Genomic DNA, 14,544 nt, shown 5'->3' on the forward strand with positions numbered 1-14,544 from the left:
TTGAACGACTGAATGTCTCGTATTTACACCTTCACTGAAGTGTACGTGAACGTGTCCGCAAAGGATGTGCATTTGCGCTTTGATTCGATAATTACTGGACACATACAGTGTTTCCTTTGTCCTTTGACATGCACACAAGTGCAGATACATAGGAATTATTATTATTATTATTATTATTATTATTATTATTATTATTATTATTATTATTATTATTATCATTATTATTATTATTCATAATGATCTGTGTTCTTATTGGTTGATGTTTGTTTTTGAACATTTGATCCAGCTGTTGTTTCTGATCCCCCGTCAGAAGTGGCGTAAGGAATTCCAGGATGTGTTTTTTCTTTTTTAACTAGTCGGTTAACGTGTGTCTGACAGATGAGTGTGTCCCCCTGCTGTTCTCTTTTTGTACCAATAGGGGAACAGAGGAACAAGGAAAAACCTTCATATTTTCACTTCCAAGCTCACTTATCTGAGCCCCCCCCCCCCCCCCCCCCCCCAGCATGTAACTATACCTACAATGCTATTATGGCTCAGGTAATAAAGAGGTTAGCTAATAAGCCAAGGTGGATATAGCCACTCTAAAGCAAAACCAACACAAATACCTAATAAGTCATGGTGTCTTTTGGCTATTTGCAAGTGCACACACACCTGCTGAATTTTTTGCAGAGCAGACAGATAACAATGACAATTTTGTTTAAAAGACATTCATAGAATGCAGAAAATTACATGGTTGGTGCTCACCTAAAAAGCTTGGTTATGAACTCATTCATGCACACAAAGCTCATTAATGAGTCAAAAACATACATACACATACGGAGAAATGACTTTGGCCGTGGAACTCAAAATCATTTAAAAACTCAAAAGACGGTGTACCAACTGGGAAGCAGGGACAAACTGGGCAGTTGGGTTTTAAAACAAGCTTTTTGGAAGCTGTGCATTGACTAACAGATTACACACAGAGTCAGAGACAGAGAGTATTTAATGTTTGCCTTACACAAACACTCAGCATATTGGAGTGAAGTGAAGTCAGACAGCAAACTAAAAACCACCATTATTTGGTCAACAAATATAAAACTATGTATAATGGTGTCGGTCTTGTAAGTTGAAAAGGAAAACACAACAACATAAGCATGAGTCATTGTGTGATAGGTATATTATACTGAATGACAAACAGTTGCAATTTCCTTATTGGAAGTGTGACGTAGCTGAGTCAGCTGCGACGAGGCAGGAGCTGCATCAGTGTCTCTGAGATCTCCCTGTACCTCAGTCCGTACATGTATGGAGCAAATGCCCTGGGTAGCAACATAAAAACACATAAGTTGAGCATGTTGGTCCATACACGCACACTTTGACTAATGTCTTTTCTTTGGAACAAAGAGAGCTCCATGATGAAGATGAAGCCGGGGGCAAAGTAGAGGAGGAGCAGGAGGCCGTGAGTGAGCACTGTGACCCGAGCCCTGGAGAAGCGGCTCTGCCAGATGCCCTGGGTCCTCGTCACCATGTACAGTCGGATGTAGCAATATAAAATGAGACTGGCGCAGATGAGCGCCCCCACAAAGAAATAGATGTGAATCCCCGCCGTGTAGTTGAGCTGGAGGAATCCCAGAGAAATGAGGGCCAGACACTGGTTCACCGTTTCGGAAGAGCTGTCCGTATACTTCTGACTCATGAGCATGAGAGTTAATGGGTAAACTGCAGACAGCAACCAAACCCCGACCAGTATGCCGCGGGTGCGGGCAGGCGGCAGCATGTCGTGGTAGTGGAGAGGCCAGCGGACCGCCGCGTAGGTGTCCGCCACCATGAGGGTGACGGTGACGATGGCGCAGCAGTGGGAGGTGATGGTGACGGTAGTGAGCAGCTCGCAGAGCAGCCACGGCACCTGCGCCCTCACCACGTTGCAGATGGTGGTGGACAGGTTGAGGATGAGGAAGAGCAGGTCGGCCACCAGCGTGTTGGCCACGAGCTGGTAGCGAGTCTCCCGACGCAAGGCCCGGGACAGGACGATACACATCAGGAGGACGGGGTTGGCAACCAAGGTGGCCACGGTGAAGATCATGGAAGGGATGATGAGGTAGTCCAGGTGCAACTGCTGCAGGATCTCCACCCAGTCCTGAGTGAGATTGGCAATGAACACTGTTGGTGTCATCTTGTCTTGTGATGGATGGAAAGACAGTGGTTCGAACTACGGGGATATGGATGATATGCTGAAGAGTCCTGTAAAGAGGAATACCTCACATTCAAATAAGGGGAGAATAACCATTAAAATTCTAAAGCTGTTTTTACTTCATAAACATTTCTAACGAACACAATTTATTGTTTTAACACAATGAATAAAAGGTCAAAGTCACTTCAAATCTTGTCTAACATGTCTTGACAAGAAAGTTCTTTAAAGATAGTTTGACTGACTAAGAAACTTGTTATTCAGTAACAAGTTAAAATGCATTTATTTTAAAAAAAAAGAAAAAGAAAAAAAAGAAAAAGAAAATACACCAAATTAAACACAAACACAATAAAGGTCCTGACTGGCCTATTGAATGCTATGTTGTAAAGCATATCCTGTGATACACAAAAGTCAGAACACCTGTGTGTGTGTGTGTGTGTGTGTGTGTGTGTGTGTGTGTGTGTGTGAGTGTGTGTACGTGTGTGTACGTGTGTGTACGTGTGTGTGGGATAGGGACAGATATGTGGGAGGAAGGCGTGACTTGAAAAGTAGAAAAAGAACTCCCACGCTGTCTGCCTTACTGCTGAAAGATTTATTTACAAAGTCTGGGCCGACCAGCCTCCGCACGGTACAGAGCATGGGAGATCTTTGTCAATTTTAAAATTAAACAAATAAAAATCTAACAGGATGCTATAAACACTCAACACACTCAAGGACCAATTACAAATTTGAACCTGTTATTCCAGATTTGGAAACTCATGAAAACTTCAATTAAGCAGCAGTTTGAATTTGTCTTGTATTTTTGGTTACATGCATTCATTTCTGATGTAAAATCATTCAAGGTATATTTTCTTTTCCAATGCTAAAGGAAAATGTACGTAGCAATAACAATAACAAGAACAACAGCGTTTGAGAGATCGCTTGTCAATGTATTGAGTGACCAAAGGTTATATCGCTTACCTGGCATTCAGTATAGAAAAAGCTCTCTGCGTGGCGCATCTATGAGGCTTCACGCTTAAAAGCCAATGGAAACAACTCATTTCAGCCACCGGCCTTATCTGATGTCCTTTCTGTTGACTTGCACAGATAATACACGGATGGACACAGCCACAGCCACTTAGCTGTCGCACAGTAACGAGGTGGAGCTTTTATCTGTGCCTCATGCTGTTGTTTTATCAAGGGCTCTAAAATAAAATCAGCTAAGAGAAAAAATAAGAATCCAACATTTTTCCATTAATACAGCATAAAATGTCATCTACCTGCCACAAACCTGCACAGACATCATCAAATCTAGAGTACTGATGTGGCCATGTTCATTCATTCATAAATTAGGTTTTTATTTTTTATTTTTTTTTAAAAAAAGGGCTTAGGTGGTTATATTAATTTCAATTAATTTAATTTCAAAATCAGAGGACACAGAGAGAGTGAGAGAGAGAGAGAGAGAGAGAGAGAGAGAGAGAGCTATGTCAAGCCTGAGTTTTATTAAACAGCCAACAGGAAATCATAAAAAAGGTGAGACATCTTATTTTATCATTCAGTTTCCCCATGTAGTTTATTTCAGTGTTTTCTTTGTCTTTTTCCTGTATCCATGTCTACCTCCAGTCTCAACATCTTCTTCCTCCACCTCCTCCTCATCATCGTCAGTCTCAGCTTCAGTGCTGCCCAGCTGCCGCTCTTCCTTCCATTCTCTCGCCACAAGTCTTTTAAACACATCATACTCCTCTGCAGAAGCCTTAGCAAGTTGAGTAAGGAAGGTGTCCTCGTCGGCATTAAGGATGCTGTCCAGTTTAGGGTTGACGATGGTTGTCTGTCCGTTCTTGTCCGGGGTCTGATACAGACCTCTGCGCTCCAGAAAACAGTGCCGATGACGCACCTCCTCCAGACTGGAACGGAACAATTTCGACTTCACTATCTCTTCCTGCTTGACACCCATTCTGAAGTAGACGTACTGTGGGAGGACAAGTTCAGTAATGCCTTTAGTGATATTACTAATTATTGAGAAACAGGAAAACAACATCCAAATGTTTAATGCTAATTAAAAACAACACTAAAATAATTATTAATTATTAAAAATAAAACACGTGAACTTGTAGGATTAACATGCAATTTAAGTCTTGACATGTTTAGCATTTAACTTGCATAAAGCTGTTTATTGTATCTAACTGATAGAATGCATTTATTGAAATGCATAACTGAATGTGAAAAACTTGAGATGGTACTTTGAAAGTAATAAAAGCTTAAAAACCATAAAGTAAGAATACCTTAAATATATTTACAGCCAATGCAAAAACTTTTCTATACATTAGCGGATCACTACCAGTCGCAATGGTCTCTGACATGACTGTTTGATCAAGTTTTGAGGAAGTCAATAAATCTGAAGTCTACAATGAGAACAGCTCTTGACCGTGGAAGGGTGTTTGTTTCCAGATAGCGCATGTTAATGATGTGTACCCAACTTCCAGATTGTTTCAGAGGCCCAGCGTGTAAGATTTAAAAGGACCTGCTGGCATAAAATTAAACAGAAAATAAATGTTTATGTTTTGGTTAAATAAAGTCAGAACGTGTAAAGAATTACTAGTGTACCAATCTAAAGAGACAAACAACCGTCCACACTCACATTCACACCTACAGCCACTTGTCCTCCAAGTCCCTTCTGAGTGCATTGCTACCAACTTTCAACCACTGTCACACACTGACCTGAAACTTGTACTCCAGGTGAGCAGTGTTTTCCACCACGATGAATGGACTTTCTCTGAGGATGTCTGTGACCTGCTGAGTGGTGAACAGGCACCTCTCCCTGAGGAACAACACCGTGTTTTTAACTGTCTTTACAGGCACCGTGAGGATCTGAGGGTAAAAGGCCACCACTCTCTGAAGACTTCCTGAACACAGAATTGAATTGGGGAAAATGGATTGATGAGTCTTTCTATGGTTATTGCAAGGTACCAAGCAAGGTGCGTTAGTTTTTTTAAACTCACCTTCGACAAGGCCGAGTTTGCGCAGATTGCCAATGCGCTGCTGAAGCTGCGGTTCCTTGGCAGTGTAAAGTTCAGGACACTTCTGCAGCACTTTGAGCACACTGGAGGGATTCAGCCCCAGGACGAAGAGCACCGTGAGGGTCGACACCACCTGACCGGCAGCACTTCCGCCTCTCAGCCTGGACGCGGCGTCGTGGACGTGTTCTGCCTGGGTCTCTGTGAAGCCCATATCAAGCAAGGAGCGCAGGGACAGCTCTGCGTCAACTTTCCTAGCCGGCTGACCGACTCCACTGTTGTGCTGCGCCTGCTGCAATGTGCTGTGAGAAGTGGAGAAACACCAGAGAGGCTGTGGGCGACATCTCCAAAACCGAGTAGCAACGACCACGGAGGGGGCGTTTCTCACAGTCCAGTTATAAACCTAGGGAAAACAACAAAACATCGACACTTTGTTTAACGGGGACACAGCATAAATCCCGTTAATATGGAAACGACAAGAGAAAGATTCGGTTCGAGGTGTAGTAAGAGTCTGTGTATGGGGTTAGCTTTGGTCGACAAACATCCGAAAACGCCTTTTATGAACTGAACCCATTGCAAAAGAACGTAAACGATGTTGTTTTATAGAGATGTTGGTACATTCTAGGCACCTGAATACACGCTTAATTCGCCACATTTATATATTTACCCGGCGCACGGCGACAGAGGTCCCCATGCTTGTCCGTCATAAAAACATTTCCGTGTCACCACTATCGCATCAACAAAATGGTTCCGCTTGGCTCGTCGTATTTGACGGACCGGTGTAGGTATCTGCAGCAAATAGTTTGCAGTGATGGCTACGAGCGTCTCGAAATATGTTATAAATTTATGGCAGTCTTGGCACAAACAGAAGTGTGAAACCACTCCTATTAAAAACAAAAATCTTCACAGAATTTTAATTATTTCGAAGCGCAATTACTGAATAATTACCTTCACAGTTCAAAGGGGACTCCAGAAATATTAAGTTAGGTCACAGGAAGAATGGTCTTTATGTGTACATATAAATGTTTACATGTTCACATTGACGTGCACTGTGTTCTTACAGGATCATTGGTACAATTACATTGAACAAAGACAAATAATTATTTGACAATTACATAAGGAGCTTAAGAAAATACGACCGAGTTGCAAAAATATTTATTAATTTATAGGCATAAATAAAATGTTGTAAACATAGTTCTATCTTCTAATAAAAAAAAAAAATCAATAAAATAAGATTAACAAATGAAAAGGTGAAAAAAAAACAAACAAACTAATTCATAGCAAATCAGGATAAACCCAAGTGATCTCTGCATGGACTTTTGCTGAAAAATTGTGCATCATCAAATTCTTTGTATGTATCCTTCCAACAGACTTCATTTTAAATAGTGTTGAGTGAAGCGTTCAGTTAAGGAAAGTTGTCTATGTAGTTTTTCCCTTAATCTATACTATAACTAAACAAAACTACATTTTGGTTGTGCTGGGTTCCCAACAACCTCAGTCTTTAATCCTCAGCGAGGTACTTCTGTAGTTCCGTTTCCAGGGCCACCATCGACAGCCTGTCATCCTCATCTTCCTCCTCATCGTCAGGGAGGGTCTCCTCAGCTTGATCTGGGTACAAGTCCTGTCCTATGAACACTTTGGGGCTGTAATCTTGACACATTGGTGAGTCTGTGGGATAAGAGAAGTGTCCTGATTGCATGAAGCTAAATGTCCTGATGGTAACGTGCACTTTTTTTTTCTTTTTTTTACAATAAAAGGTCAGAACAACAAATACAATGAGGGGGCTTTTTGTTTGTGTACTTTAACAGGGTTATAAAGTTAATTGTCAGAACATTTGAAATCATTTTAAGTCATAGCCAGCCGTACTGGAGTTAATACATAACACTTACAGTACTTTTGTGTTGCAGGCACCACCTCTGACCAGCTGTATTCTGCCAGCGAAATGGGCTGACTGATCCAGGACTGCAGCAGCAGCTCATCGAGACTCATTCTCTGAGATGGATCAGGCTGCAGCAGCCCAGACAACACAACTTGTAGGTCTAAGATTTAATACAGAAAAATGTTAGCGCAAAGGAAAAACAACAGCAACAACAACATTTAAGGGAACTGAAACAATTAACAACAGCCCAGAAGAGCCATGTACCAGAGGAGAGGGGGAAGGGAAGGTTTAGCTTGGCATCCAGGATCTCCTCTACATCACAGAAAGGGTTCTCGCTGAACAGTAGTGTGTAGAGCAACACACCAAGAGACCACATCTCCAGCTCTGGACCTTCGTAGCTACAACAGATAAGCAGAGTAAAAGGAACTGATTTAAGATCATTCCTGGACACAAAGTAAAGATTTCAGCATTTTGCTGTTGCTTTGCTTAATTAAAACTGTGCAGCACACATTTGTTTTCCTTTTATGAGCCAAGTATTTTTTAAGCTGCATATTTTAATTGCACATCATAAACTAAGTTATTCAGGAAAAAAAAGTGTTGCTATGAGATTGATGATCTGGTGCGTGTGAAAAACAAATATATTTGCCATTTATCATCAATGTCAAATGCTTGATATTAAACGCTGTGTCCTGCACTCATTCTTTTTTCTTCTTTTTTATTTTTTGGTAGAAAACAGGACAGTCAGCTAATAAGCAATCAGTCTTCGGACTTATTTTGTTTGACTTTTACTGCATGACCAACTATCGTCGATTATGTACGTACGAATTTCCCTGTAGCACTTCCGGGGAGCAGTACTCCAGCGTGCCACAGAAATTGTAGAAGACCTTCCTGGGAGCCATCAGAGCCGCCGACCCGAAGTCTATCAGCCGAATGTGGAAACATTTGTCGATGATGATGTTCTCATCTTTTATGTCCCGGTGGAGAATGTTCTTCATCCTGAGATAGAAGACAGCCGCTACAAGCTGGGAAGAGAAAGTTTAACAATCAGACACCTCAATTTTATGGTAAACACTCATCACATGCATTTAACTTAGGTTCAGTTATACGCACCTGTCTGAAGACGTAGCTCGCCAGTGGCTCATCCAACCTTGGCTGCATGTCGATGAATTCAAACAGGTCGAGTCCATCTCCATGCTTCTCCATCACCAGCTGGAAGTAGCTGCCATTTTCAAACACCTCCAGCACCTGATGGAACATTGTGTTCTTTCTCATGCAACATAATGCTATGGCCACGGTGTGTCTGAAAGGCTCCAGCCCGTACTGACCTTGACGATGTTGTGGTGCTGTATTCGTGTCAGAATGGCAATCTCCTGGCTAACGCGTCCCAGCATGGGGTCCTCAACCCAGGACTCGCTCACTATCCTGGCCTTGTTGATGAACTTCACCACCACCTGCAAGTTTTAAATGTGTCAAATATTTCACAGAACTCGCTTCATAATGCCAATTAAATGATTACTTAAATCTTAACTTAATCAATTACTTAAACGATTTCTTGAATTGCTAAATAAATGTGTTTCCTCACTTCTTGTCCATCACAGCGTCTTATTGCCTTCCAGACAAAACCAAACGCTCCTTTCCCCACTCTTTCAACAGGCTGGTACTCCTCTTCAAACTGCCCATCACAGGCTCTAGACTGCTCCAGGTCAATCGTTGTGCGTAATGCCCCCACGTGACTGGCTTCACCCATTTGCTACAGGGGAGAAAAACAGCAGTAAACAAGCTGAACGGAATGTGCTTCAATGAAACATGTGCTTTTAACTATTCTGAGACATTACAACAAAGCAGAACCTAAACTCGTCCTTTTACTAACCTCTCCAAAACTGGCCTCAGATTGCTGTAAATCAGCAGTTTGCAACAGTGCCACCTTCTGGCCAAGTCTACTGATCCACGCGCAGAACATAGAGCTTCCATCAGGGAGTTCGTACTTGCGCACGTCACACTGCACATCTGATGGAAAAAGGATACAGCAAATATAGGCATGCTTTCTGGATATTCAAAAAAAAATGAGAACAGAAAACATTTTCTTTGGTTACTGTGGTACCCACCCACTCTTGTGCCATCTCTGTGGTATGCACTTCCATTGTATCTTCCTTCCAAAATCTCTTGAAAATCTGAGGGGACGGTGTTGTGTTTTTTGGGAGTAGATGTTGCAGGGATGTCTTCAACTGACTGCCTCCTTTTGTCCATTTGCATGCAGAATCCTTGGCTGTTGTCGTTATGATTCGAAGCAGCCCACTGATCCTGCTCGTCTTGGGCTTTCACACCATTTTCTCCACTTGACTGATCATTGGCCTTCGCACCGGCAGCACATGCTGCAGCAGGCTCTACTTCCTGGTCAGACTCCACCACGCAAGGGGAAGGTGTGCGCAGGAGCTCGGCCGTATCGCAAGATACGATGGAGTGTTGGTTATCATTATTGTATCCTCCAGCACTGAGAAGCTCGATGCTACTGCTCAGATCCAGGTCAGCCAGGGCCCGAGTCACAAGGTCACCATTGCTGTTGACATCAAGGTAAAAACTGGCAGAGTCCACAATGTGCTCCGAGTGGGAGTTCTCCATCTGGTCGACGTTAGAACTGCCACGGCCGGCAAAGTTTTCGCAGAAGCCAGAAGATGATCTGGGAAGTGAATTGTTAACATGCTGATGAAAAACGACAACACCCAATGACGCAAGATTCATTGTTTTTACTTTAAAGTGCAAGTTGTCACCTGCTCTCCAGAGAAATGACCTCAAAGCTGGAGTTGTGGTGATTGGAGGCACGCAAGCCGTTGTCCTTGACAGCATTCGCAGATGTTGCAACCGTCCCTTCTCCAGCATCGCCTTTACTTGGGTCTAAACAGAGTGGAAGCAATATCTCAGACTTGCCTTTCATTTATTGATGCAGGGTTACAAATGCAATATTCTCAACAAAAACTATGACTGTATTGCTAAATACCTGGGTTAACTTTGACGGCTGGCTGCTCATTATCATGAACCTCGCTGTCAAGCTGCTGCTCCGACAGAACAGTGGGAACTGTGAAGGAGGTGTTTTCTTCAGGCTTTGCCAAAGGAGACGTCTGAAGGAGAGCAGCTGTGGAATCCAGGCTGGTTAACTGGTTACTGCAGAGAGCAACCCGTGCTGCTTCCTCCATCAGTTCTGCAGTGTCATCAGGTCTAAGGACAGAACAGCTGCATCTCTTCAGTCTGAAATAAACTTAAGCACTTTGGTGCAACACTATGAATAATAGATGCATGATAAATATAAGTTGTATTTCACAGACTTAGGCCACGAATGCTATTCAAAATGATTTTTAAGGGAACACTTTTTAAACCACATATATCCTTCCTGGAAATGAGGAGACTATTCACACTGGTGTACTGCACATCGATACACTGACTTCACCAATCACACTCTAACATTACTTTTGACCAGAGTTGTAATAAATCAAAATAAAGAGGGCTTCATAGTGCAATGAATTTAGGAACAAGCTTTTAAACCTGTAAAAGATAAAAGCAGTTTGCATTAAAGTAAATTAAACAGCAGGACGCTGAGACAGGGTTTTTTTGTGTATTGTATCAGGCCACATGCAGAGAGGTCCTAAGAGGTTTGACTGCAGACTTGTTGTGCTTGCAGATTTAATGTTGCACACATTAAATATACATGCGGTGTTTTGCTTTTAAGGGCTGGCTGTTGTTACAACTGCCTTTTCTGCCAGTCATCTAAGAAAAGGCCCAAAAGGTATTGGGAGAATAATGTCAGAGTAGCCCTGCTACTTACATCACCATACGTGTTGAGGTGACAGTAGGCGGGGAAAGAGTCGACATGGCGCTGTCTGGTTTGTCCAGCCTGGCACTGGTTCCAGTGAAGATCCTGCCTCTCCCCTGTGAGGCTCTCCTGCCAACAGCATGGTGCACTGTGGACATATCACCAGCCACCAGAGAGGAGGGGTCTGGAATTGATAAGTAGATGACAGGATTAAGCGAAACACTTCATAAGCAAAAATATATATTTATGTAACAAGTCACAGCCACTGGATCAGAACGATCACATTAAGTGACTTCTAAAAAATGAAACAGAACACATACCTGATTTGTGTGACATTTTCAATGAAGCTCCACTTTTATTAGCCACAGCTTTAGAATCAGAGAAGGAAGCACCCTTTCTGGGCGAAGCACATATCCATTCATAGAAACCAGGTATCAGGAAAGCAATGCTCTGTTGGCAAAGCAGCCGTGAGGAAAGTTAGAATCACTGGCTTTAATCCTGGATAGTGTCTTGGGGCATCATGGCTAACCTTGTGCAGTAGCTCATCCTTGGTGTAGCCAAACAGAGAGAGAGCAAAGTGGTCTTGGATGCTGTAGATTGAGCCATCTGGGTGAAGCAGGAGAAGACCAGTCAGGGGAACCAATGCCCAGACGGTTCCAGAGTACTCCAGTGTGGGGCTGGGGGAGAAGACACGGCTATCCACATTGATCTCTGGAAAACATCAAACCCACCAGGAGCAACAATTAGTTAAATAAAAAAACAAAAAAAGAAGAAAATATCATTACAAATTTGGCAATTTAAATAAGTTTCACAAAAACATTTAAGAAGAGTTTAAAGCAGTTTCAACTGCAGAAATATTTAGATTCCAGAGAATGCAACAATTAAATACTCACCAAATGATGCATCGTCAAGAGGTTGCTGTGGGTTTTCAGTATTTACATTTTCTGACTCGAGGGGGCAGCATGGTTGCTGGTCGAGTGCGGGTAATCTTTTTGGACTGTCTTTTGGGGAGACATCTGCCGTCTCGCTGGTTGGTTGTTGTAGACCTCTACATACCACAGCCCCCTGAAGTTTAATGCACAACGGGACCGATGCACCACTTCTGCTTTTGCCACACAATCTCTGAAGCCGAAGCATCTTGATGAAAAAAAAGAGAGAGGAAAAGCAGTGTTGAAAAAGAGCGATCGATAGGCAAACCTGGGGGAAAATGTTTTTTTTCTTCCTGAAGTGTCTGAGGAGCAAAACTTTTTTTCAAAGTTTTTGTTCCTTTAGCTGAGTGAGAAATTTTGACCAGAACATATGCTCACCTTAGGCACTGCATTACTGTGGAGGGGGATCTGTATAGAGGGGATTAGCTCCATTATAGACATCCCTTTTAACTCACTGGGATGGTGATAACCATGGAGGTGTGCAAACGCCAAGTCACAGGTTGAGATGATGCCCTAGAAATCACAAGGTGTGACAAATAATAATTTTAACTTTAAATCAGTACATAGGAATTGTTTATTTAGCGATATTTAATTGCGCACACAGCAGCAATGCTGCTTTGAGGTGAAACGGACACAGATCTGTCTGAAATTACTGTAAAGACTTGCAGGAGAAATATTGACCTACATCTTGTGAAAAGGAGAGACAGGCTGAAACCCGCTCCACGTTTTCCATCATGACAAGCTTGGTCTTTTCATTTTGTGGCTGCCTGTGGGTGCACACTGAAACTGGAACCTCTCCAGATGTTGCCACCACATCCACCTACAGAAAAGGGAGAGAGAGGCATTAATAAAATACATACTTAACCAGAAACAGAGACAGCCATGACACAGAAGCTTAGTAAAAATGAAATGCATTTGAAAAGCATCCATTGAATGTGTAATGTAACTGCCATATTGTACCACTTTTCCAGTCACAGTTGCAATAGTTCCATCATCAAGTGGAAAATCTTGCCCAAGCGCTTCTTCCAGGACCTGGCTAGTTTTCCTCAACAGACAGGAAAGCTTTTTTCCAATTAGCTCACTAGTGGCACAATCAAAGAGTGTGCAGGCTTGATCGTTTGCTGATAATATCTGAAAAATAAACGATAAAATAATGAAACCGTGAACAACCAGCACTGCAGAAGCACGTCCATAATATGCACTGACTCTACCTCTCGGGTGTCGCGGTCAACAGTCAGGAAAACTCTGTCAAGGTTGAGAGCAGAGGGAAATATGGGCATGCCAAAATCTTCAGACATGAGCTGACTGACCAAGCTCTTTTCCAACTCTGACACAGTGGGCTGCTGTGACAGTCCAACCACAGACACCTGGGAGCGTTCATATAAACTGGATATCTGGCAGTTTCTTGCCGCAACAGAAGGACAGTCGTGGAGACACTTCATTCCTGTAAGAATAAATAGATTGCTTTACTGTCACTTTTTGAAAAACTGCTGAGGAAGTCCAGCTCTGTCCTCAGATGCCCTCTACACTGTGTGGAGGTGGTAGATGGTGGGAGAGAGGACGATGGCAGCCGTCCTGTCCCTCAAGAGGAGCAGCATCTCCCATCTCCTCCACCACACACCCACACTCTGATTCAAAATGTATGCAGGCATAAGTAGCTTTGTATATATACACTTATTGTTTCTGTTGTTGATAGTGGTTTTTAAAGTCTTATTATTTATTCTTTACATATTTATCATATCTATAATTCCTGTTGCTGTTGTACCGTGCAATTTCCCCATGCGTGAGTAATAAGGGTTAATTCTATTCTATTTTGTCTGGGGAAGCAATGTATACAGCTGTTTACATCTTTCAACGGTAATTAACTTGGCAACCATTAAAAGATGTAGAAAATCACTTTGCATTGTTATTATTATTATTATTATTATTATTATTATTATTATTATTATTATTAATAACAATAATAATAATAATGAAAAAACGCAATAAAGATTGGTATGACGATTGGAGGGGATTAACAGTGGACAGATCAATTCGGGAAAACTCAACTGTCTCCAGATCAGCCACTCACCTGTCAACAACCAGGAAAAATGCTCTAGACCCGTGCGGTTCTGCGTGTACATCAGTCTCTTCGTACATGGAAATGACCTGTTGAGGTCGAAGTCATCTTCGATAAAATCGGTGGAGAGATCAGGAAGCGCGTTCACACTTCCCCCTTTGACTCTGCCGATGTGGCCCACCTCAAACGGAGTCCTGGTCGATAGTGGCATAGCTGCCCTCCACCTGAAAACAGCAGCGAGTCACGTAAAAGTGTAAACTGACAGCCGAGCTAATCGACTGCTAAAAAAAAAAGTCTGACAAAACTTACTTTTAGCTGTGAATAGACAGCGAGCAAGGTTGCAGTTCGGCTGAGCAGTTTGTCTTGACGCCCGGCTAGTTGGCAAGGTAACGTTATCTCACCTGCGCTACGTTGCTAACTAGCGTTTAGCTAACCAAGCTGCTAACTCCAAAGACGCTTTCGTGCTGTGAGCTCCTCTAGCGCCTGTAGCGGCTTCGGTCCGGGGTGACTACAACAGCGTTTGGGCAACTTCGACACGTTTCCCACCGACTAACGTTGAAAACAGGATAATTTTAAAGTGACTGCTGCACGGTTCCCAGGAGTAGTTTTTGTAAACCGCGGTCTTTCCGCACCAACCGAATACGTTCGAGCGAATACGCTAAAGCCAATCAAATCTCACAATTCTACACACTCACAGATGATTGGATTGTTGGCC

At 42.7% G+C, this 14,544-nt stretch overlaps 3 protein-coding genes across 3 annotated transcripts; all 3 read right to left on the minus strand.

Annotated features, from left to right (window-relative positions):
* Window positions 1-1,067: 1,067 nt before the first annotated feature.
* Window positions 1,068-2,149, minus strand: LOC142885122 (putative G-protein coupled receptor 148). The gene has a single exon (XM_076021256.1). The coding sequence runs from the start codon at window positions 2,147-2,149 to the stop codon at window positions 1,214-1,216; it is 936 nt and encodes a 311-aa protein (XP_075877371.1). The 3' UTR covers window positions 1,068-1,213.
* A 1,477-nt stretch (window positions 2,150-3,626) lies between these two features.
* mterf4 (mitochondrial transcription termination factor 4) lies at window positions 3,627-5,911 on the minus strand. The gene is made up of 4 exons (XM_076021255.1): window positions 5,825-5,911; window positions 5,143-5,560; window positions 4,862-5,046; window positions 3,627-4,112 (listed from the first exon to the last, which is right to left on the minus strand). The coding sequence occupies exons 1-4, from the start codon at window positions 5,849-5,851 to the stop codon at window positions 3,717-3,719; spliced, it is 1,026 nt and encodes a 341-aa protein (XP_075877370.1). The 5' UTR covers window positions 5,852-5,911; the 3' UTR covers window positions 3,627-3,716.
* A 234-nt stretch (window positions 5,912-6,145) lies between these two features.
* On the minus strand, window positions 6,146-14,472 carry pask (PAS domain containing serine/threonine kinase). The gene is made up of 21 exons (XM_076021252.1): window positions 14,139-14,472; window positions 13,842-14,053; window positions 12,982-13,214; window positions 12,731-12,901; window positions 12,456-12,590; window positions 12,149-12,283; window positions 11,735-11,978; window positions 11,371-11,552; window positions 11,162-11,291; window positions 10,854-11,025; window positions 10,032-10,249; window positions 9,805-9,928; window positions 9,142-9,713; window positions 8,907-9,043; window positions 8,619-8,786; window positions 8,362-8,487; window positions 8,147-8,281; window positions 7,859-8,058; window positions 7,301-7,434; window positions 7,047-7,196; window positions 6,146-6,825 (listed from the first exon to the last, which is right to left on the minus strand). The coding sequence occupies exons 2-21, from the start codon at window positions 14,038-14,040 to the stop codon at window positions 6,659-6,661; spliced, it is 3,732 nt and encodes a 1,243-aa protein (XP_075877367.1). The 5' UTR covers window positions 14,041-14,053; window positions 14,139-14,472; the 3' UTR covers window positions 6,146-6,658.
* Window positions 14,473-14,544: the final 72 nt, after the last annotated feature.

Source organism: Nelusetta ayraudi, unplaced genomic scaffold, assembly GCF_046127955.1.
Source record: "Nelusetta ayraudi isolate G7.1 ecotype Tasmania unplaced genomic scaffold, CSIRO-AGI_Nayr_v1 ptg000011l, whole genome shotgun sequence".
Lineage (NCBI taxonomy): Eukaryota > Metazoa > Chordata > Actinopteri > Tetraodontiformes > Monacanthidae > Nelusetta > Nelusetta ayraudi.

Coding starts and splice junctions, on each gene's coding strand:
- LOC142885122 (XM_076021256.1), bottom strand. CDS start 2,149: ATGACACCAACAGTGTTCATTGCCAATCTCACTCAGGACTGGGTGGAG.
- mterf4 (XM_076021255.1), bottom strand. CDS start 5,851: ATGGGGACCTCTGTCGCCGTGCGCCGG. Junction 5,561..5,824: donor CCTCTGTCGCCGTGCGCCGG/GTAAATATATAA, acceptor TGTTTTCCCTAG/GTTTATAACTGGACTGTGAG. Junction 5,047..5,142: donor CAAACTCGGCCTTGTCGAAG/GTGAGTTTAAAA, acceptor TTCTGTGTTCAG/GAAGTCTTCAGAGAGTGGTG.
- pask (XM_076021252.1), bottom strand. CDS start 14,040: ATGCCACTATCGACCAGGACTCCGTTTGAGGTGGGCCACATCGGCAGA. Junction 11,553..11,734: donor TCTTGACGATGCATCATTTG/GTGAGTATTTAA, acceptor GATGTTTTCCAG/AGATCAATGTGGATAGCCGT. Junction 8,787..8,906: donor CTGAGGCCAGTTTTGGAGAG/GTTAGTAAAAGG, acceptor TCTCCCCTGTAG/CAAATGGGTGAAGCCAGTCA.